The 22,436-nt window shown below is 36.4% G+C and overlaps 1 protein-coding gene across 1 annotated transcript in view; it reads right to left on the bottom strand.

Moving 5' to 3' along the window:
• Window positions 1–8,523: 8,523 nt before the first annotated feature.
• ELF2 (E74 like ETS transcription factor 2) overlaps window positions 8,524–22,436 on the bottom strand; it is a 92,040-nt gene continuing 78,127 nt past the window's right edge. Inside the window, exons 3-8 of the mRNA XM_007941212.1 lie at window positions 19,308–19,421; window positions 17,394–17,567; window positions 14,162–14,248; window positions 11,326–11,518; window positions 9,556–9,906; window positions 8,524–9,151 (exon numbers count right to left, since the gene is read on the bottom strand). Coding sequence (XP_007939403.1) covers window positions 8,524–9,151; window positions 9,556–9,906; window positions 11,326–11,518; window positions 14,162–14,248; window positions 17,394–17,567; window positions 19,308–19,421 — 1,547 coding nt within the window. The remainder of the gene's footprint in view (window positions 9,152–9,555; window positions 9,907–11,325; window positions 11,519–14,161; window positions 14,249–17,393; window positions 17,568–19,307; window positions 19,422–22,436) is intronic.

Genomic DNA, 22,436 nt, shown 5'->3' with positions numbered 1-22,436 from the left:
CATTCGAACCATTTTTTTTAAAAAATGCAAGATTTATAATAAGGAAGTGCTGGATATAATTGGTGTTTTAAACTTGAGAAATTATTTCCAAGATTTTTTTCTTTTTAAAGGGAGATAAAAATACATGCCCATAATCATAGTTGATTTCAATTTTAGAAAAGCATCCAAAAAAATGAATGTGCTTGCATAAGTCCAGTGAACTTTTTTTTCCAATGACTTGTATAAAAATATGGCAGAGGCAGGCTTTTTATCCAGAATGAATGGACATCAGAATGGCAAAGGCCTGAGAGGGTTGGGCTTACAAAATAAGGAAAGGGAGGTTAGGGGACATGTAGAAGAGCACAGGTTTGTTAGAAAAAAGGCTTAGGTGTGACTAGTATATCTTGACCAAGTCACTCCAACTCCAGGGCCTGTTTTTCTCATCATCATACGTACCTGCCTTGTCAATCTGTGAAATGTCTGTAAAATAATGTAAACTGTAACAATATATACATGTAAGCTGTTGAACAGGATAAAATATGCATGGATGTCATAGCATCCCATCCCTAATGTTTTTTAGCCAAACAAGATAATTCTCCAAAAGGAAAGGGTGGAACTAATAGTGTTAATAGAAAATTACCCCCCCAAATAGGTGAAGGCTTGATAAAATGCTAAGAACTACTTCCTCCGTTCTTCCAAACAGTTATTTGTGGGTTAGTAGATGCCTTGATTTCACGAGGATGTCAATCCAACTTTGATTTATATACAGACATGCCTTTCAGCTACTTCAGACCCTTGTTTCACAAATTTTTGTGGAAAACTCACTTCTTAGAAGATTCATTTAAGATTAGACATGCAGACAAGCCATTCCTCTGGACATTATACTAGGCAAAGCTTTGTTGTTTCTAAGCGCTAGACTATTTGAACCTTATATCTAATCAATACATATACATGCTTGCTTTGGATGCCAAGACATTCAAAACCAAATACTACAGCTGAATTTTAATTAGGTAAAGTTTTACAGCATGTATTTTGTGTTTTAATTTTCTTTTTCGCCATGGTATCTTTTTTTCTTTGCCTAATTTTCTTTTACCTATTTTTCTTCACTTTCCTTCATTTGTGTATTATAAAACTATCTGGGATTCTTTTGAGGATAAAACACAGTATTAATCTATCTTGCCACATTCAATTTAGGCACCTGGATTTTGACAACTTACGTACAAGAATGTGGAAATAAATTTAGTGTCCTGTATGTATAATGTTGAAAAACACCCATCAAGAAACATGATGGAAGAATAGACACAGGGACCATGTCTGGCATTTGATTTTGGTTTCCAGAGATAGATAAACTTGAAGAGAACACACAGCAAAATTGTACAACATTTTAAAATTTAGTTTGCAAGACAATAAGGATTACTATATAAAGGCATGTAAGGACATATTGTCTGCACTCCACCCCCCCTCCTTTTTTTTTTTTTTTTCCAGATGGGTGTGAGTCAGGGTCAAGGCTAAAACTTTAACCTGGGCGCCAGAAGATCTATTTCTTGGTCTTCCACTGACAAACTGCACAAAGACTGGGAAATCAAAAGTTTTCCTAAACCTGTTTTTTCATTTGTAGTAAGAGTATAGACCAAATAATTTCTAAGGTTTCTTAAAGCTTTAAAATTCTGGTTTGAACTTTAAAACAATTTCAGTACTGCTGCCACTGTTCAAAAATATTTTTGGAACTGCCTTCATAGCAAGTTTTATGAAGCTCTCAGGAAAACTAGTGTGAACTTTATAGTCACATTTCACTTTGAACCAAATATGGCATTGCCTGCAGCTTGACTCAAATCAATCTGTTAACCTCAAATGACTTAGCTGTTTCTAAAATGAAAATCTTCCTCATCAACCAGGAAATTTGCCTCTATTAAATACATTTAAAATTCAGATTCTGTTCCAAGAAGCAATTCAGTATTATTCTGAACAATGGCAGTATTGTTGGCATTAGTAGATAGCTTCCCGAAGTACTTTCTCTAAAGGGTCAAGGCACGTTAATACACTACTGTTTTAAGATTGTTCAACCTAAAGAGATGTTAAAATGGGAGAGAAAGGCTTTTGAACTGATGAAATACAGACTATACAGGTTGTTAAAGCCATTTGTAATACTTAACAGATGTATCTTCAAGTATCTCCCTGTCCCCATTAAACATGCCAGAAAAACAAACGTAGGACAGGACATAGATCTTTAAATGCTAACACTTCCCTTTATTGAAGCTACAAGGCAGTGGTTTCCAAACTTTGAAATCACCTAAGATATCTGAGAAGTACTGATATCTGGGGCTCCCAACCCTAATTATAAGTTTAGTTGGGGTGGAGTTCGATTGAGGAATAGGATTTTTAAAAACTTCCCAGGTGATTCTAGTGTGCAGCAAAGTTTGGGAACCACTTTATTGAACTGAATCAATGTCCTACAACCCAGATAATTTGCAAATTATGTAAAACTGATTAATATATCTGCTTTTATGACTGATAGTATCACTTCATTAAAGAAAAACTGAAATAAGAATTTTCTCAAAGTGGAAAAATATACTATAGTGTGATAGGAGGAAACTATCTTGGAAGAAGAAACTCTATTAAGTTCATAGCCTATTTCTAGTTTTGTTTTTTAACAAGAATATTTTACACTGAATGGCTTTATGTTTTCACATTGAAAACTGTGATAAAATTCAAAGTCCTGAACCCATAGGAAGTGTTACTGTTGTGTTACATTGTTCACAAAGACAGTTATGGGTGGTCCAGTATGAAGGAGATGCATGTAAATTTTTCAAAGGTTTGGAGACAATGAAGCTGAAAAGAGGCAAATCAGTGTGTTTGCAAAGGGTAAAAAAAGTATCTTCTCATTCTCTCACATTAGAACTGGAATCAGTATGCAATAGGTTTCTAAAGAATAGCTTTTAATTATTAAGGACAATTATAAATAACAAAGGGACACATGTATCACAATTCATGAACAGTTAAAAGCAGTAAAAAGGGAAAAGTCGCTTTGATAGCCTTGAGACTAAAGTGTTGCTCTTGCCTCCCCAAAATCACGTGCTCTGGAGTCCCCTTGGAGTAGACTAGCATCACAGGAAACACTGCAAATAACGCTAAGCCCAAAATTTGTCTTTGGAAGGTTTTATCTGATAACTAATAAACACTTTGTATACAATGCTCAGGAATGTACATTCCTGAGTGAAGTATGCAGTGGTAAGTCACTAGCAATGTGCCAGATGCCTCATCTCCACTCCCTTTCTGGAACTGCCCTCATTGTCAGTCTTTATTCTCAGTGGCCTTTTCTTTGACCTACTTTGGTTTGCCCTCCTTGTTGCACTTAATAGTGTTGCCCACCACTTCATCTGTCCTGCTTATTTACTATGAATACTCCTGGATCTGATTCCTTTTCCTTGCCTCTAAACCCTTGTCCTGAAGAGCTCTAGTGGCACAGTGGTGAGAACATTTGGCTGTTAACCAAAAGGTCAGTAGTTTTGAGTCCATCAGCTGCTCCACAGGAGAAAGGCAGCCTGCTTCTGTAAAAGATCTGCAGCCTTGGAAACCCTATGGGCCAGTTCTACTCTGTTCAAGAGGATCAGTGAGAGTCAGAATTGACTCCATGACAGTGGGTTTAGTTGGTTTTATAACTCTTGTCTTTATATTTTTAAGTCTTTAAAACCCAGTAGTTCACTCAAGAGTAGACTACTCCCCATGCTGAATTATTTCCCAATTTCAGAGATTTTTGTTTTTAGGTCTATGACCTTCAACTTAGGAAATAAAGCTGAACTCCTCAAATCTAGGTGAATGAGGAAAGAGTGGTCCAGTGTGAAATCATCAATGGAATGGCTCAGTGAGGTATGGGTGCCTGAAATATATGAGAAAATGAAGCACAGAGCTGTCTAAAAGAAGACTGCCAAGAGAATGAGACTTCAGATAGGCAGAGGCAGACTAAAAGACTCTCCAAGCTCTGCTTTGGAGTTTTCTCTTTTGAGCAAGTATCACTGAAGGATTTAAACAAAAAGTGGATGAGATTTGTTTTAGAAAGCTTTCAGCTTACAGCATGGCAAACATTTTAGAGAAGAGTCATAAGGTGTGGTAGGTTAACGTTTGTGTGTCAACTTGGCTAGGCAGCTGGTGGTAGTTAATCCCCGTGATGAGACTGGCAATCAACTCCATGGTGAGATCTACCACAAGCAGCTGAGTAGCTGCCTTTGGGATGTGGTCCGCTTCCTGTATATAGAGAGAAGCCTTGGGAATGGTCTCTAGCTTATGGCACACTTGGACCTGCATGTAACCATGTCATTGTTCAGCAGCCTGCCATGCTCTACCAACCTTGGGACTTAGAATGGACTTAAATTAATAGCCTGCCATGTGGTTTGGTAACATCGGAACTGTGCCATTTTATTTGTCAACCTTGGGCTTGGCAGCCTCAGCAGCCAGCAGCTGTCTGAGTGAAGAAAAGCCTTTAGCTTCAGTGGGCTGGGAGCAGGAGGCAGAGCTGAAGCCCAAGGCTAAGGGGCTATCACCCTGCCCCTAGAGCCTGGCACTTTGAACTTGGACTTAAAAGTCTCCAAATTCTAAGAATAAACTCCTATTTGTTTAAGCCATCCCATTTGAGGTATATTCTTGTCAGAGCAGCACTAAGTAACCAGAACATAAGGGAATAAGGATAGAGAGAGGATCAGGAAAGTGGAAGAGAATAGATTTTAGAGGCAGAGTGTTAAGTTGGATATTCATGGGGAGTCTTACAACCCATATAAGACAGAAAAAAGGTCTAGGCTGGAACAACAGATTTGGTAGTAATAACCACAGGCATAGATGAGCTTTTCTACTGTATTTACTATATGCTAAGCATTGGTTCTAAATTCTTAACCAACTCATTTAATCCTTATTCACTCATTTATTAACAACCCTATGGGAAATAAAGGCCCCATACAGAGAACCCTGGTAAGTACTAACATAGATAGAATGCTAGCTAAAGGAAAGCAAAGTAAACTAAGAAAGTCGGTCAGGCAGGAAGCTAACCAGAAGAGGAATGTCATGGAAAGCCAAAGGAGAGTTTTAAGTAGGTGAGACACAAGCTCACATGAGAAAATGAGTTCTGTCTGACAGCTGGGTTACTGGGAACCTCAATGAGATCTTCTGAGTCAGAAATCAGACTTGTAGGCTGTTAGGTGAATAGACAGGGGAATGATGGTCTACCAGCTGTTTTAACAAGGAGACCAAGGAGGTGTGGAAGAGGAGGAGTGCTAAGTACAGAAGTAGGACGCCTCCTTCCTGAGATAGCAGGTAAGAATGAATGCCGGAATTAAGTAGAAGCCCTGTATAGCAAGGGATCCAGAAGTTCGCAGCTTATGGCCTCCATGTTCCCTATAAAATGTGAACTGATCATTTGTTGAGAGGGTAATGTGGCCTCTAAGAAGGGTGGTGAAGGCTGGAATTGTTGCTGGAAAATGGCCTAACGCATATATGGACAGACTGCTGATCATTGTTTAAAAGGCCTGGTAAGGCTAGAAAATGTCATGGCATCAACTCAAGGTTATGTATCTGTCTCTCAAATACTCTGACACAAAAAGCAAATACTTGGTTATCCTGATTATAGTTTGAAAGAGTTGAGATTAAAAGCAAAACCACTGCATAATTTCAATTAGAAACAATGATCGATATGTACTGTTAATATATATATTTACAAATCTAGACTTTAGATGTATTTATTCTGAAAGAAATGCAGAAAAATTTTCAGGTAAAGTGGTGGAGGTAAAAGCTAGGTAATGAAAACCAATTAAGAATATATAGCATAAGAGGAACGAATTCTTCACTTAAAATATCCATGGCATGTGTTCTGGTTACCTAGTGCCACTCTGACAAGAATAAACCACAAATGGAATGGCCTTAACAAATTCTTACAATTTGGAGGCTTTAAGTCCAAGTTCAAAGTGCCAAGCTCTAGGGTTGGGTGAAAGCTCCTCAACCTTGGGGTCCAGCTTTGCCTCCTGCTCCCAGCCCACTGGAGCTAGAGGCGTTTCTTCACTCAAACAGCTGCTGGCTGCTGAGGCTGGAAGCCACAAGGTTGACAAGGAAAAGGCAGTCCCAATGTTACCAGACCACACGGCAGGCCATTAGCTTAAGTCCATTGTAAGTCCCAAGGTCGGCAGAGCATGGCAGGCTGCTTAACAACGACACAGCTACACGCAGGGTCCAAGCGTACCATAGGCTAGAGACTATTCCCAAAGGCAGCTACCCAGCTGTTTGTGGTAGATCCCACCATGGAGTTGACTGCCAGTCTCCTCATGGGGATTTACTACCACCAGCTGCCCAGCCACTCAACCAGGCCCAGGCAAGTTGACACACAAACCAAACTACCACAGCATGTGAGTTAGATTCTTAGCAACTATGTTACCAGAATCAATAAATGCCTTCAGTGTCTAATATGCCCAAATTTGGGTAGGAAGATAGGTATGGCTTAAAATACAATCTTTGCCCTAAAGGAGTATGCAGAAGACATGACAAAACAAATGAAAACACAATGCAAAAAATAATACAATTAAGTGCCAAAGCATATAGTACATACAGGTTTTAAAATCTTAACCCAAATGGGGTAAGAATCAACTGAGTTTTTATTTGAACTTTTATTTAAAATGTATCATCAGGTATGTTTATGTAAAAGATTATAAAGGGAACTGTCATAAAAGTCTTAGCTGACCTAACTGAGATGTGTCCCTTGGTGAAACAAACAGTTAAGGACTACACTACTAGCTGGAAGGTTGGCAGTTGGAAGCCATGCAGACTTTGAAGTCAGGCTTGGCAATCCCTTTCTGAAAGGGAAAACCCTATCAAGCACTTTACTCTTCACACAGAAGGTTGCCATGATTGGAATCAACTTGATGGCAACCAACATCTGATCAAATGCACAATTAAAGGCAAGAAAATACTAAGTATCAGTTTATCTAAATTTCTAAAAGATGAAAATAGACAACTTTTTAGTAGAAAGAGCATTAAAATGTGGAACCATAAAACCTAGTTTTGTGTGAAATTAGGAAATGTATTTAATCCCTCTGGTACCTCACTTTTCCATTCTGTAAAAGGGGCAGGATATTATTTTTTCTGCATATCCATGGAGATTGCATGGTTTACAAAAATTATGTAACTCACATGTTATTTGCATAAAAATGCAGTACTTGTTCTTTCTAATTCTGGGAAGACTCTTGAGAAATAAATGGTCTGATTTTAAAATATTTTATAAAAATAAAGTGTGGCCAATTAAATTACTAAATTAATGTAATAAGGAGAATGTTATGTAGTACATAATTAGGAAGTAGCAACATACAAGTATCTGCCAAATATTAATGTAAAGGAACAAGACAGAAACAATTAACTAAAACAGCTCTCCATACTGGTTTTTGATTATTATTATAAATATCAGCAAAGACCAAAACACAAGATAAATTTCATTTCTATATTTCAGAAAACCTACTTGAATACACTTTGAAACAAGAGTACAACAAAATAGAATATACTTCAAATGTTGAATATACAAACTATTATAGTTCAAATCTGAACACTGGTACTTTCCCTCTTAAACTTCAACAAAAAAAAAAAAAAGAAAAAAAGACTCCAGGTTTGAGAGCTACCTGCCAAAAATTCATGCTGAGCCTGAACTTCCAAGTGACAGAAGAACTGAAACTGATGTGTCTGCACAGATGCCAGGGCTAAGTGAGTGACACAGGCATGTTACAGCAAAAGGCCAGAGGCAACTGTTAATTTGTCCACAATTAAGAAACTGACAGACTTAAACTACCATATAAAAATGTTACATGTAAATTCTATAACAATACTGTGCTAGGTACAAGATTTTTAAAATTTTTCTTTTAATAAAAAAGCTTTACACAAACAAGCCATTAGCTTATTTCAAGAAAGAAAACTGAAAATTAGTCTAAGGCCTTTGTTTTAAATCAGCTTAAGCTATATGATATAAAAAAAAAAAAAATCACACTAGATCTTTTTTGCTATCCTCTTTCTGAAGCTTTTGGATCCATTCTTCAATTCACATTCTAAAATACCTATATTAGCAGAGTCTTCACATAGCACCAGTTAAGTGAGTACTGTGCGAACACAGTAATAATTGCTGGTATGCATATAAAATGCATCAAAAATTGCTATATGTAACAATGAGATCACCCATCCCAACCCCTCCCCACTGAAAACTACATAACCTCTTACAGCATTTTAGTGTTCCAAGTCTTAGTGTAACTTGATATTGTAGTGAGCTGCTTGGTCCCTTTCAATCCTTTTTCTTATTGACGAGTTCAGTTGTTTCCTATAGTAAGAGGCAGTTTTCTGTCAGCATCTCAGTATGTAGTTCACTTCCCACTGAAACATGGGATAGGTAATTTATTTCCAGTATTTGTGATTGTTTTCTTATATGCATTAAAAATGCTTTAAAGTCTTCTTTTGACTTTTTGATGACTTCCTTGCAAATATTTGTCAGAACTGTTTAACCAATCACTAACAGTTCATGGCAGAGCTGCTGTTTTATTTCTCACATGTCACCAACCCTTCTGTTTTCATAGTTACAGGAAGGGCAATAGCTGAAGGTGCACTGACAACCACTACGTGGGTCACTGTTTTATTTCCATCTGCCGGTTTTTCGTCTTGTACCAGCTGCAAAGTTTTCACATCATGTTCCTGCTTTTTTGCCACTGCTTCCGATTTAACCTCTGGCCCTTTTATGACAGCACTGATTACCCGAGGAGGAGTCTGGCCAGATGCTTGCTGAGTGGGCACTGATAGTCTCATCACAGGTGTACCGTGGGCTAATGAAACAGGGGTAAGTGCTCTCACAGCCAATGGGGTTCCAACAATGTTAATGCTCCCTGATCCAGTCAGACTTGATTTTGTCTGCAGTTGACACTGTGCAAGCTGTGTGGCTGGGATGGTAATAATTTTGGCAGGCTGCATGGTGATTTTGTCTCCATTTTCAGTAGAGGCTGGCATCACAGTAGGGATTGTCTGAATGACTACCTTTGGAGATGTTGCTGTTGTTGGACTTGTGCTGGTTATTAATGGTGCACCTGCATTAACTGACTGAACTGCCACAGTTGAAATTTTCTGACCCAATGATGTCATTACAACAGGTACTTGCATTGCCACACGAACTGTCCTAGTAGGGGAAAAAAACTGATTTAATGCTAAATTAGAAAATTAATCTCTTAAAACAAAAAGATGACAGCAAATCCAAAATGTGCAAGACTAGTGCTCCCATATTTTACTGACAATCCTTGAAGTTTACAGTAAGAAATGCCATACGTTAAACTCCATCTAAAAAAACTGTAACAACCAATTCATATTGAAGCTTGTTGTTATGTGCCGTCGAGTCGGCCCCGACTCATATTTATTGCTAAATATTGAAGCTTAGCAATATCAAAACAGTCATTTAAAATATCAAGCATTTTTCAGTCTTGATGATAGTGGGGTCTTAGAATGCTAATATATTTAAAAAGAGACATTTTTACCAAAGCGCCTTCTAAAAGGTAAGCACAGTATTAAAACTAATGGTTTACCCACCTTGGAGCTGTTGTTGCTGATACAGACGCTGTGGTAGTAGGAGACCTGGATGAAGCATCATGACCCGGAGAAGTGATATTCACAACTCTAGCTACACCCTTCTCTGCTCTGGAGCAGTTTAGAGGAGATGAATTTTTCCCACCACGAACAGAGGTTGCTGCTTTCAGAAGACTTTCTGCAGACAGTGACACTCGTTCTAGTGATTTTTCATCAGTAGCTGTTGTTAAATCTTCATTACAGGTTTCACTTTTGTCATCATCTATGACCACTATGTTTTTGGGCATATCCTTGAACTGATACACAAGCCTCTGTCCTTCAACCTTTGCAAGAATTCCCCTTTGGTAGTAGTATCTGCAAAGGGAAAAATTACTAGATGAACCATTTTATTGTTGTGTTTTTAATACAAGTTTATTACTTTATTGTCTCATTTTTATCTGGTTTTACACAAATTCTAATTTGGATATGAGCCAAAAATAGTGTCCTCTTAAACTCATTCTTTAAAGATATAAAATGTGTTCTATGCAGAAGAGCCCCACAGTCAATACAATAACTGGTCTTTAATAACTTTTAATATCCTTCAAACTCCATTGGACTCAGGCCAGGCATATATTTCTATTTTCTGTACCTTTTAGAAAGATGAAAACCTGATGAGGGCAAGAAAAAAAAGGTTTCCTCTCCTCAAATTAAATGGGAAAACTGAATTGTGAACCTATTTTTAGAATAATAAATCATACATTATTATTTGGCCCATTCTAAAAACAGGAAGAAAACTAGTATTATATCATATCAAATGACCATACTTATGCACACACATCACTATAACTCAAATACAATAGAAAGCAATACTAATGGTATTTTTATTAAGAATAAAAAGGATTTAAGATGGTCTCTACTTATGGACTATTAATGTTAGTGCATATGAGTCCTATTCTGCCTACACTTAAAAAAAAAAAAAAAAAAAAACAGGCCATGTACAATAGACACTGAAAAACATTCACTTATTCCTGCAAAAAATGAGAAAGGAACTCTTATGCTTTGATTATTCAAAGGGCTAAGGATTTGGAATGGGAAAGAAATTAGAACCTGGTGCCTTTGGTCCTGTAACCTTGAGATCTATAAAGTAGATAAATGTACATTTATTAAAGGAAATTAATTTAACCCAACTACAGAATACTTCATTGTATTTTACTGACATTGGTAGAAATTCAATTCTAATTGACATAGGTTATAGAAACAATCTGATGTTATGTGGAAAATTACCTAATAGAGAAATTTACTTAATAGAGATGACATGTGGGATATGTGAATACTGTCACAAAATGTGTCATTTATAAACATCGTTTATTAGAATAATACACATTGCAATGAGTTTTATACATTTTTCAAACGGACAAAACTTAAGAAAATGTTTTGTATCAAATAAAACATATTTCAAATGAACTTTAAAAACTACAAAGTAAGTTAACAATCTGTAAACTCTATTGCATTTGAGTTTAATTTTTTTAAAGGCCTACAACTTAGTTTTCTTTTAAAAAATAGTCCTAAATGCAAAAGCACAATGGGGGGGCCCTCAATGGTATTGAAATTTTAGACATCTACATCAAACTCTTCTCTACCCATCTACCTCCAAATCTAAGAAGCAACTCTAGAACAGCTCTAAGAGTTAAACATTATAATAAACATGGGAATTTTAACACTTCTCTTTAAAGAGCTAATAAGTAACAAAGAGATATATGTTTGGATTGATTACTAGCTTATTTGTGTTCTTACCTCAAAGCTCGTCCCATAGTTTCATAGTTCATGTCTGGTTTGTTCTTATGCTTTCCCCAAAGCTTTGACACAGCCTTTGAATCCACGAGCTTGAATATGCCCTTTTCTCTCTGAGTCCACTTAATATACCGAGGACAAGTATTTTTATCTTGAAGTAAATCTAAAAGAAACTCCCACAAATAGGTTGTGTTTCCTTTAAAAACAAAGAGAAAACAATGATAGAATTTGACTGTAAATTTGTTAACGTAATTAAAAGCAAATATTATGCTGGGAAAACCCATCCATCTCCTATTGGTAAAACACACACGAGTTTTTTTTTTTAAGTACTTAACTATACCATAATCATTTGTGTAGTCTGTCAATTTGTACTGTCCATTAAATAACATAAAGTGTCCTATTTAATATAAAAATCCTAAATACACTTGTTTACTGTTTTTATTAAATAGCATCCTATGTAGCTGAATTGGCAAAAGTGTATGACAGATACAGTTAAAACAACAAAACAGAGTAGCAGATGAGTCTGTTTATGTACAACTAAACACCTCACGGGATATGGTTCCTTGATTTCATGGTTAGAGTCATGGTTTCACAGGAAATCCCAGTTAATTGGCCTAATAATGTGTTTAGTGCTTCTGTTCTTCCTTGGTTCATTCTGTAATGCCTGAAGTCTTAAAAGCTAGCAAGCCAACAACTGGTTTATCTTTGCCTGGAGCAACAAAGAAGAAGGAGACTTAGGAATAAGAGGAGGACATGGAATGTGTGGCTAACTGCCTCTATGAACAACTGCCTCCTCTGCCACGAGAACAGAAGAACTGGATGGTGCTCAGCTACCACTGAACATTTTGATCTAAGAGTCTACAGAAGAATCCTGATCAAAAGGGGGAATGCAGAACTGAATTTCAAATCTCATGTAATGAGGCTGGATGAACCCCTGAAACTATTGCCCTAAGATATTCTTTAAATCTTAAACCAAAAATATCCCCTGAAGTCTTCTTAAAACTAAGCAATGGTTTATAAGAGCTTAACTAAGAAACAATTACCTGCTTTGAGCATTGTGCTTTTTTAAGGTCTATCTACATGAGATCAAACTGACAATTCAAAAAGATTAGACAGGAACTTTAGAGGGCAGTGAGTTTATGTTAATGAGGGAGAACAACTTGAAAAAGAGGGTAATAATGGTTACAAAACCCCAAAAATGTAATCAATGTTATGGAATTGTACATATAAATTGCCAAATTGGTTTATGTTCTGCTGTGTCTGTAACAGAAACAAAAATGAAAAATAAAAGACTCTCTCCCAAATAGTATCCTATATATGAGTTTTATAAAGGCAAAAGGTATAATGCCTAGCACAAAGTTAACCTGAACAGAACTTAATTTATTAACTAAAGGAGTCCTGTGGCACAGTGGTTAAGTGTCATTCCTCTTAACACAGTCTATTACTTGATTTTGACTCCCACCAGATGACTAGGTGCAACTATGCAAATATAAGGTGGTATTGTGCCTAATGCATTTTTTGACAGCTAACCAGAAGGCTGGTGGTTCAAACCCACCAGCCCTCGTCAGAAGGAAGGCTGGGTAATCTACTTCTGTAGTGATACTGCCTCAGAAACTCAAGGAGAGGTTGCTATGAGTCAGATCTTACTCAAAGGCTGACCAAGGGGATTAGATAGCTTGCTAATAATGTAAATAAGGTACTTGACACTCTCGTGTGGGTGGGACCATACAAACAATGTGCATGGAACCCTAATGGGAACTGGTCAATTTGTCATTCTGCTAGGCTTAAAATGAGCCGTATCAGAGGCAGAAAAAGAGAGGGATCTCAGTACCATCAAAACAGAAAAAGAGCCAGTAGTGGAGCATGTTCTTGGACCTGAGATCCCTGCAGAACCAAGAGACTGGCACGAGACAGGGCAGTGGACTTCCAAGAAAGCTGAGAGCCTCTGGGCACCTATTCAGCAAAGCTAGGTTTGTAACACTGGCCCAAGCAGGGCAGAGGCCAAAGGTCAAAGAAAGTATACCTGCAGCATGGCTGGTAAGAAGCTGTCTTGACTGAAGAACTGTATCCTGCCTTGTTCCTGAACCTGCAATTGTAATCTTGTTACTTCCCTAGTAAACCACATAATCCTGAGTATTATCTGTGAGTTCTGGGTGGCCACTCAACAAATTATTGAACCCAGCAGAGAAGTAGAGAGTGTTGTAGGAAGGACGACTGGCCTTAAAGTTGGTAAAGAGGTTGGGGGGTGGCAGCCTGGGTTGTTCATACTGATCTGGATCCTCCTTCCCCACTGTGAAGTTAAGAGGAGGTGAGATGATGCTTCCCCCACACCCTTTTTTGCAAGCACACACCTGCTAACCAAAAGGCTGGCATCTGGAACCCACAGCTGCTCTATGGAGAAAGATGTGGCAGTCTACTTCCATAAAGATTTACAGCCTTGGAAACTTGATGAAGCAGTTTGACTCTGTCCTATACGGTTGCTATGAGTTGGAATTGACTTGATGGCACTGGGTTTTATGTGGGGATAAGTGCTATACACACATCCCTTAAAACTTGTTCTTGAGAAAGATGTGCTATCAGATTGCCCTGAGACCTTTTCCAAATATAAATGCCTGCCCCTTCCCCTTTCTATGACTATAAAATCTCTGTGGGGTAGGGACTGGGCATAGATATTTTGAAAAAGCTGCATGAGGTGATGTTGATAAATGCCCTGGTTAAAAACTACTACCAGAGAGAGAACTATCGTATGTGTAGGTACTACAAATAATTTTTTTACAAATGCACATGTCACCTGACTGAAAAGGAAAATCTCACCTCCAACATAGCCCCCCAAAATTACCTTTTCCTTCTCTGGGTTTCTTCTTTATACCTAACTCAGGAGACCCATTGGACATTGGTGATGGCTGGGCCTTTGGTTTACGGCCAACTGAAAAAAATAAGTAATAGAAGCCTGAATAAGCAAACTCTGACAGCACATTATTCATGAAACTTGGCAATAATCTATGGAATAACACAGTGTATTTGAAAATTCCTTCTAAAAGGAGCATTAAAAACTTTTGCAAATTTAGATTACAGCAGTTAGGTACTATTCATCTACTCATCTATTATTTATGTGGTCAGGGCCTCAACATTGCATTGAGAACAAATCCTAGTATGAAGTTTTTGTTTTCCTGTTCTACAGGATTATTAGAAACAGCTTTACCTACCTATTGCAAAAGATCTGATTATTTGTAAAGCACTCTGAACTCAAATGAGGAAAAGTAAAAACTTTTTTTTTTAAACATGCTCTACTTCTCTGAGCCAATCAATTTATCAGAATTTAAGTATACATGCTCAAATTTCTCCATCTCAGTGTGCAGGCACCTATTAAGGGTTTTAAATTTCTTTATATGTTTAATGTCTGTGCCCTTTCCCTTTGTTTTCCCTCAGTTCTCCCATAAGGCCCCTATCAAACAGACTGAACAGAAAAGCAAGGACTACTCTTCTCTATGGTAAAGTGAGGGTCAGCGAAAAAGGGGAAGGCCCTCAACAAGATGGATTGACACCGTGGCTGCCACGATGGGCTCAGGTCTAGCAAGGATTGTGAGGCTTGCACAGGACTGGGCAGTGTTTCTTTCTGTGTTCACAGGGGTCGCTATGAGTCACAGCTGACTTGACGGCACCTAACAACACTTCTCTACACCAAAGGCAGCATACATCTGAAATGATTTATATTTGATCCTTAGCACTAATGCATGAACACTGACAGGTGAGAGGAACTTCAAGAAAGAGGGTGAGAATTTTCAAGTACATTATATTTGCAGATTAAATATATTATTACTGATTAGAGGTGATTGTCCTACATCTGGGATTTCTATTGTCACTCCACTCTTCATTAGCAAGGATTATCAAGATTAAAGGATCATCAAATTAAATGTCTTAATTTCTATTTCAAAATGTTTAGCTATTATTTTCTAGGATTCCATTCTGGTAATCCTAACTACCCAAGAAGCATGGTTTGGCAAAAATTAAAACAGAAAGTTCACTGGTCTCCTTCTTAGAAACTATAACTTCATTTCTCAATTTAAATATTTATATATGTCAATCAGTGAGTAGCGAGATATCTTCACCAGCTCCTCAATTCACACAAAAGTCTAACTTCCTTAATGGAACTATAGCCCAAAAGGACATTTTTCAAATCATGTTCCTTGAGCATTAACAGACTATTCCTCAGTAGGAAAAAGGGTCCTATAGTCAAATGACTTTAAGAATACTGCATGCTGCTAAGACCTACTCAGTTTACATGTCACTTCCTCAGAGAGGCCTTCCTTTGCCCCCTCACATCAAGCACCCTTCCTTTAATAGTTTTTACCTGTGTATTTTTATGTGGGAGATTGGGTTTATCTCTCTAGTTGGCCTACTAGACAATAAACTCCCTGAGGAAGGCACTAAATGTTTACTACTATATAAGCCTGGTATTTTGGAGTGCAGGGCATAGTAAGAGAAATTCATTAAATACTTGTGAATGAGTATATGAATGTTTAAACAGAGACAATACCTCATATTGCAACTTACTGGTTCTTAAATAAGAAAATCTACCTTCAAGACAATAGTTAGTTTACAAATAAAAGGTTGTTTTATGACTTAAAAAAAAATACTGCATGCTATCCTCTCTTGAAGATTCACAATGTTTATTAATATATCCAAAGCTCAGATAATAAAAAGGTCCTGCTATTAAAAAATAACGTAACTTTGTATGTTCCAAATGTATTTAACCACAGAAGCCCTTTCAATACATGTAATTTTAAAATGATCATTGAGAATTTTCAAATAGATTAAATTAGTATTTAATTGGCATATTCTTTTCATGACTGATATCATATCACATAGGATTATCAATCTAAATGAACCTTGCTTTTCATGGTTTATTCATCTTTCTTTTTTGTCGTTTATTTTCCTTTTAATAGCGAAGCCTACTATTTATAGGTAGAACAGAAAAATCAATTTTCATCTTATTTTAAATTTAAAAATCTCTTAAGTATTTTGTAACAGCTCCCACTGGATGCAATGGGTGGATGAGCCTATTTGTATGTATGCCTCTTCTTTTTAAACATTTACAGCAGGAATAGATTCTTTGTTCTAAATTCTAATTCACACCTCTCTTCAGATGATCTATATATATTAAATGGGAGAAGGGACTCTGTCTTAATCATCACTGTATGCAGTTCAAAACACTTGTGCATAATGAATGAAAATTTTATTTTTCACACATTTTCTCTTATTTTTGCTTTTTATTTTCACTCTAAAATGTGAAGAGACTGGGGAGAATGTGGAATCAGATGAGTACCCGATTACTTAACATTTCATTTCTTTCGAGTTTTACCTTTGATTTGAAAAAGATAAGGACCTACTTACTGCCCATCTCTTGGTGACCTGAGAGATATACTGAGAGGCTTGCGCCTTATCCACTGAGATCAAGGGCAGGAGTTTCAGCAAGAGTCAGTCAAGTAGTAAGTGGAACTGTCCCTTACTTTTCCCACTGGTGAGTTGTAAAATGCCTTAACTCTCTTTTCTGGAGAGGAAAAGTTTATTCCACTTAGAAGAAATCTCTTGGCAATCTTGGTGTAGCAAAGCAGAAGATAGAGGAAGAAGATAATATTGACCTTTTTTTTTTCTTTTAATGTCCCCAAGAGAGAGAAGGTAAGGCTTTGAAAAACAGAGAAAAGTAAAAATAAAATGGTTTTTCAAAAGGATCAGAAAGCAGAAGAAAGGGTCGGAGAGAAGTGCAGGCCTCTCTGTCACCTCCCTTTTGTATGCCCACTACTGCATGCCCACCACCAGGTAGAATCTCATTTCCACGCAAGTATTTTAAAGGCTCAAATACTGTATTCTTGAAGCAGTATTAATATGTTTAAACAAAACTAAAATCTCAATTTGTTGATTCTTTTAGACTGTCTAGTTAAGACAACATCAACCTTAAATCTGTATTATAGATTATTTCTATGCTTCTGCATCATCTTCTATATTCCTTGAGGGTACAAAAAACAGAAAAAAAAAGTTTCACCTGCTTTCTCAGAAATGTATAAAACTACCTTTTTTCTTTTTCATTGGTTCATGGCTATCTGGTGATGTAGGAATAGGAGAGGTATCCATTGGTTCAGACTCTTCAGTTGACACCTCCACTACAGTTTCTGTAATGACATCTGGTCTCATAGCAGCATGGATAAATTCTGGAGTTGATACACAAGGAGGGACAAACACTTCCACTATAAAAAAAAGTTGAAAAATTAAAATTTCCACCCCCATTAATGTATCTTATTGGACAGTTGAAGTGGTAAGGTTTATTAAGAATTACTCAAAATGGGATAAGCACTTAATATTGAAAAGTGAATTTGCTGAATATGATCTAAAATATGTAAGGACATAAATGCAAACAAAATCAACTTGAAGGAAATATTAATCCTGTGGGTAAGTAAGGCTGGGATCACAAGCGGTAAACCCCCATCCATACCCACCCTTCTTCAGCCTTTTTATATGCTTTCAAGCTCATTGCAGAAAATTTTCTATTATTTTGACAATTGGGGAATCATTTGAAAATAAAATAGTAGTATAATAAGTGAGTTCTTTAACAATTACTTTCTTCCCATATATCTACCACTATTAATTCAGTAATTCTTGCAGCACAAGGTGAAAAACTGAAAGGATTTATAAATGGGTAATCAGTGAAAAGTAAACACCTGTAATTCACTTTAGACTGTAAAGAAAAGGAAAACCTGATCATTACAGAATATCATCTCTCAATACTTAAAAATTTTATTAAACTGAACAATGGCCTATTTTGGGTCACTAAAACAATACATATAGGTTGCATACATTCTACTACATTGGGGCAGTGGTGGTCCAGTAGTAGAATTCTTGCTTCCCATAAGGAAGACCTGTGTTTCATTCCTGAACAACGTACCTCATACAGCTACCACCTATCTGTCAGTGGAGGCCTGTGTGTTACTAAGGCTAAAAAGGTTTCTACAGAGCTTCCAAACTAAGGCGATGAACTAGGAAGTAAGTCCTGGTAATCTACTTTTGAAAATCAGCCAATGAAAATGCCTTGGATCACAATGGTCCAATCGAAACTGATGATGGGATGCCACAGGACTGGGCAGAATTCATTCTGTTTGCATAGGGTTGCCATGAGTCAGGGGCTGACTTGAGTTTAACAGCTAACAACAATCCACCACAAATAATGATGTTGCTCCAGCTTCCTTGCCATATGCCTGAATGATCAGGATATGGTACCCTTCAATTAAGAGATGTACTTAGTATTATCGTGGATTAATATATTGACCAATAATGCCCTAATTTTCTTCTCATATAATACACGATATTCCTATTCCAAGTAAAAAATGTTTGCTCTTACTATAAATCCCTATGAGAAGACCATCCATCTTATGGTATCAACTCAAACAAATATTTAATATTAGTACAAGTTAAAATTAGGACAAAATGACTAAGGATATCAAGGGCAGGCTTAAAAAGCAATCAAGAAAAAATGAAAAACTCACAAGCTGTAGGTGTAAAGAAAATGGTAGAAGGTACCTTTCTCTCTTCTCCACGGATGATTCCTGAGTTACTACCTATTTATCACTGAATAGATGACTGAAAGTGGTCACAGGAGGCAGGTGCCCCAATTTTCCCTACTCTTAGGGATTACAAGGGGTTATAATTTACCCAAAGTTAAGGAAATAAACATGATATTGTAAGCAGTAATTTACCAAACATTTGTCTATAATGACATTTTCTGTATCATTTATTATTAAAATTAAGTATTTAAGATAATTGAGATTTGGGGACTTTAACAAATAAAGATAAGTTGTGCTTTTAGGTATTCAAGTACAATAGACTTTAGAGAATGCCAATAATCCCATTGCATTGAGGAAAAAAAAACAACTTTGTTCTTAATATATGAAGTGACGTTACATGTTTAACATAAAAAGGCACAGTTCACATACCAGGACTTCTTGAATCCCTCAAGCAGGTAGGAGATTCCATATGAAGCAGGGCTTCAGCAGCTTCAATTGTCTTATCTGTACAGTGTGCATTACTGCTGTGAACTGATGCTTCCACTGAGGGAAAAAATAATTTCTACTCAATTGAAAAAGTACTTTAAGTATATTCACACTCATTACTAAATGTATTAGTAAAGGAAAACATATTACTGACAAAGAAATAACAAATTCACATCCATGTGAATAACTCTAAATAAGGCAATAACATAAGTTACAGAAATAATTTAAAAATCAAAACAAGCTAGTATCTAATGCTTTGTAAAATGAATGTTGATTATAGTACAACCAATGAGATTGATTAGAAATTACTGCGAAGTTTCTGAATTTTATCCAAAGGAAAACAATGAAAAATCCTTGAAATTTAAACCTTGCATCAATTTTTATCAAAACTAACCATGGGGGAGGGGGGTACAGGATGGCTATAGATAAAAGATCCTATGAAATCAATTAGATATTTTGATGTACTGCCACTAAAGCTAGGGGTCTCTAGCACAATCAGTGAGAAACATGTCATGTTTCTAAGTTAATTTAATGAAACTTAGACTCTCTCAGACCTTCCTAGGTTAGTGAATGCTCTGTAGCAATGCTGCCTAGAGACAGGTAACCACATGCATTAGCTTTTAACACCCTAACATTAGCTTTAGCACCTTAAAACTTGGGAAACACAATAACATTGCTCTTTCTTCAGGACTTCAACTGGATCTTGCTCTTTTTATAAAGGGTTTCCATGCTGTTTTCTTTAATGAACCTCTTTCCAAATTCTACCACCCTCTCTGTATTTCCTCTTCTGGCACTTATTTTATGCTTTGCTAATTAAGTCACTTGTGAAACAGTAACGCTGCATACAGCAGTAGTTTGAACTTTCAAGTCCAAAACTCAGGTAGCGTAGAGGCTAAGGCACCTGACTGCTAACCAGAAGGCTGATGGTTCAAACCCACCAGGCACTCCTCGGAAGGAAGATGAGGCAATCTACTTCCATAGTGATATTGCGAAACCCAAGGAGGGGTCACTATGAGTCGAGTCCGACTCGATGGCACGTAACAACAACAACAACATTTTAACTTAATCCAGCTTAAGCTTCCATCTCTTTTGTTACAAAACAGGACTACTACACAGTACCTGTGAAAATTAAAAGTGCAGTGATTCCCACAAAACACTTACTGTAGCACCTAGCACACAGGCTTCACTGTAAGTCAAAACCGACTTAACGGCAGTGGGTTTGGTTTGGTGTGGGTTAGCATACAGATGAAAACTCAAAAAATGGTGGCTATTTCTTGCGTTACCATGCCTATTAAAATTACAAACTCCTTCAGGTCCAGAGGACCATGTTAAGTCATGTTTATGTTTGCTCTGGTTCGTAACATAAGATTTCCAAATAGTAGGACACAAGTATTTCTTTTATGTATTCAATTTAAGGACAACTCACTAACCTTTCAGGAAAATTGGCAACTCAAACACAAACTTAAGAATTTACTAGTCTAATGATACATTAATCTCACATTCTAACTCAAAATACTGAAGACTACAAAAATATGTAATAAGTTTCTAATTGGATTGATTTGTCTCAAAATGTCTCCCAAAGGAGCTAAAAGGAAACATTCACAAGTTCTACATACTAAAAATATGAATCATTTAAAATTGTTTCTAGGAAACTTTTAATTTAAAAAACAAACAAACAAAAAACCCCATCTACTCTCAAATGCTAAAGGCTGTGTCTTAAACACCAGTCATTTGGAAAGGATTTATAAAAATCCAGTGACTGTTTTACCACCTGTTGCACATCATCCACACTCTCACCAAGGTACTGGGTCTCTCCAGTTGCTCTTTCCATTTATGGAAATCTGCTCAAAGCTTCATGGTTCCAGAGAGGCAGCCAAACCTCTAAGTAAATCTATCTTTAGGTGACCCTGCTTACTCTTATCTGCAGCTTCACTGAAGCAAAGGATTCAAAGTCAGTCCTTCTAGCTCAACTTTAAGAAACAAATATAAATACATTACTACTTCCAGTATTTTTTTTTTCCCCAAAGTGCCCCCATATAGTACTCATATACCCTAAAGAACCTTTGAAAGCAAATTCTCAGTTTTGAAAATTCATTCTAGGAAGCTCATTCTCTTTAAAGTTGACAATTTAGCTGTTGTCTTAGGTGCTATTAATAAACCATCCTGGGTAAGTTAATTCCTTATGTAATTATATTAAAAACATACCCTAGAAATTCTACCATATAAAAATCAAAGCTTTGAATATATAGCAATAGAATTTTACCAGACTTTCAAATGTTTTAGGTTATAAACAAAATAATCACATATTATGCCTTGAATTCTTAAGTAGATGTAAGGTGCATTTCCAAAACCATGGCTTCACATACCAAGTTTCTTATTCGGTGGAAATTATTGCTTAAAAAACGTTTTTGGTCATATTTACAACTTTTCCAGCCTCTAATATTCAACATATTATCCCAGAAATATTTTATAGATTAAAACAAATGTAATTAATATAAACTTAGTAAGAAAATTTACTTATTCACACTTTAAATGTAAAAGGTTAAGAATATAAAAAATGCATAAATTCTCTGAATTATCAACTAGAAAAATCTAATACTCTTAAAGTCAACAAATGACTTGAGCGTTCACCATGTGCCAGGCCCTGTGCTATGAATCAGGTACACACATGTGAATAAATCTCTAGCCTCATAAAGCATATACCAACAGTTCAGAGTGCATTAAAAACATAATTGGAAAATAAAGAATTTCAAAGCTAAACAAAGGTATAAAATAATTTAAAGACACTGTGTAAACAACTTATTAAGAAGGTACTGATTTCTTTCAAACAAATAATGCTAAACACATTCAAACAAAACTCTGATGGCTCAACTCTCAGATTAATTTAAAATAGTTTCCAAGAATACACATTTTGTGAGAGTGAGCATTACCTCTTTTTACTTTACAAAATCAACAAGCCATCTTTGATAGCAGAAATTTAAGAAATAGTTCTCCTGTTCAAGTTTGTGTAATTTTTTAAAACTTTTCAATATTATTTTGGTCCGATCGATATTTCAAATACAATTCAAAATG

The sequence above is a fragment of the Orycteropus afer genome, unplaced genomic scaffold, assembly GCF_000298275.1.
Source record: "Orycteropus afer afer isolate SDZICR_OR568_19922 unplaced genomic scaffold, OryAfe1.0 scaffold00076, whole genome shotgun sequence".
NCBI lineage: Eukaryota > Metazoa > Chordata > Mammalia > Tubulidentata > Orycteropodidae > Orycteropus > Orycteropus afer.
Note: the sequence above shows the minus strand (reverse complement) of the source record. Positions and strands in the feature narration are given on the sequence as shown.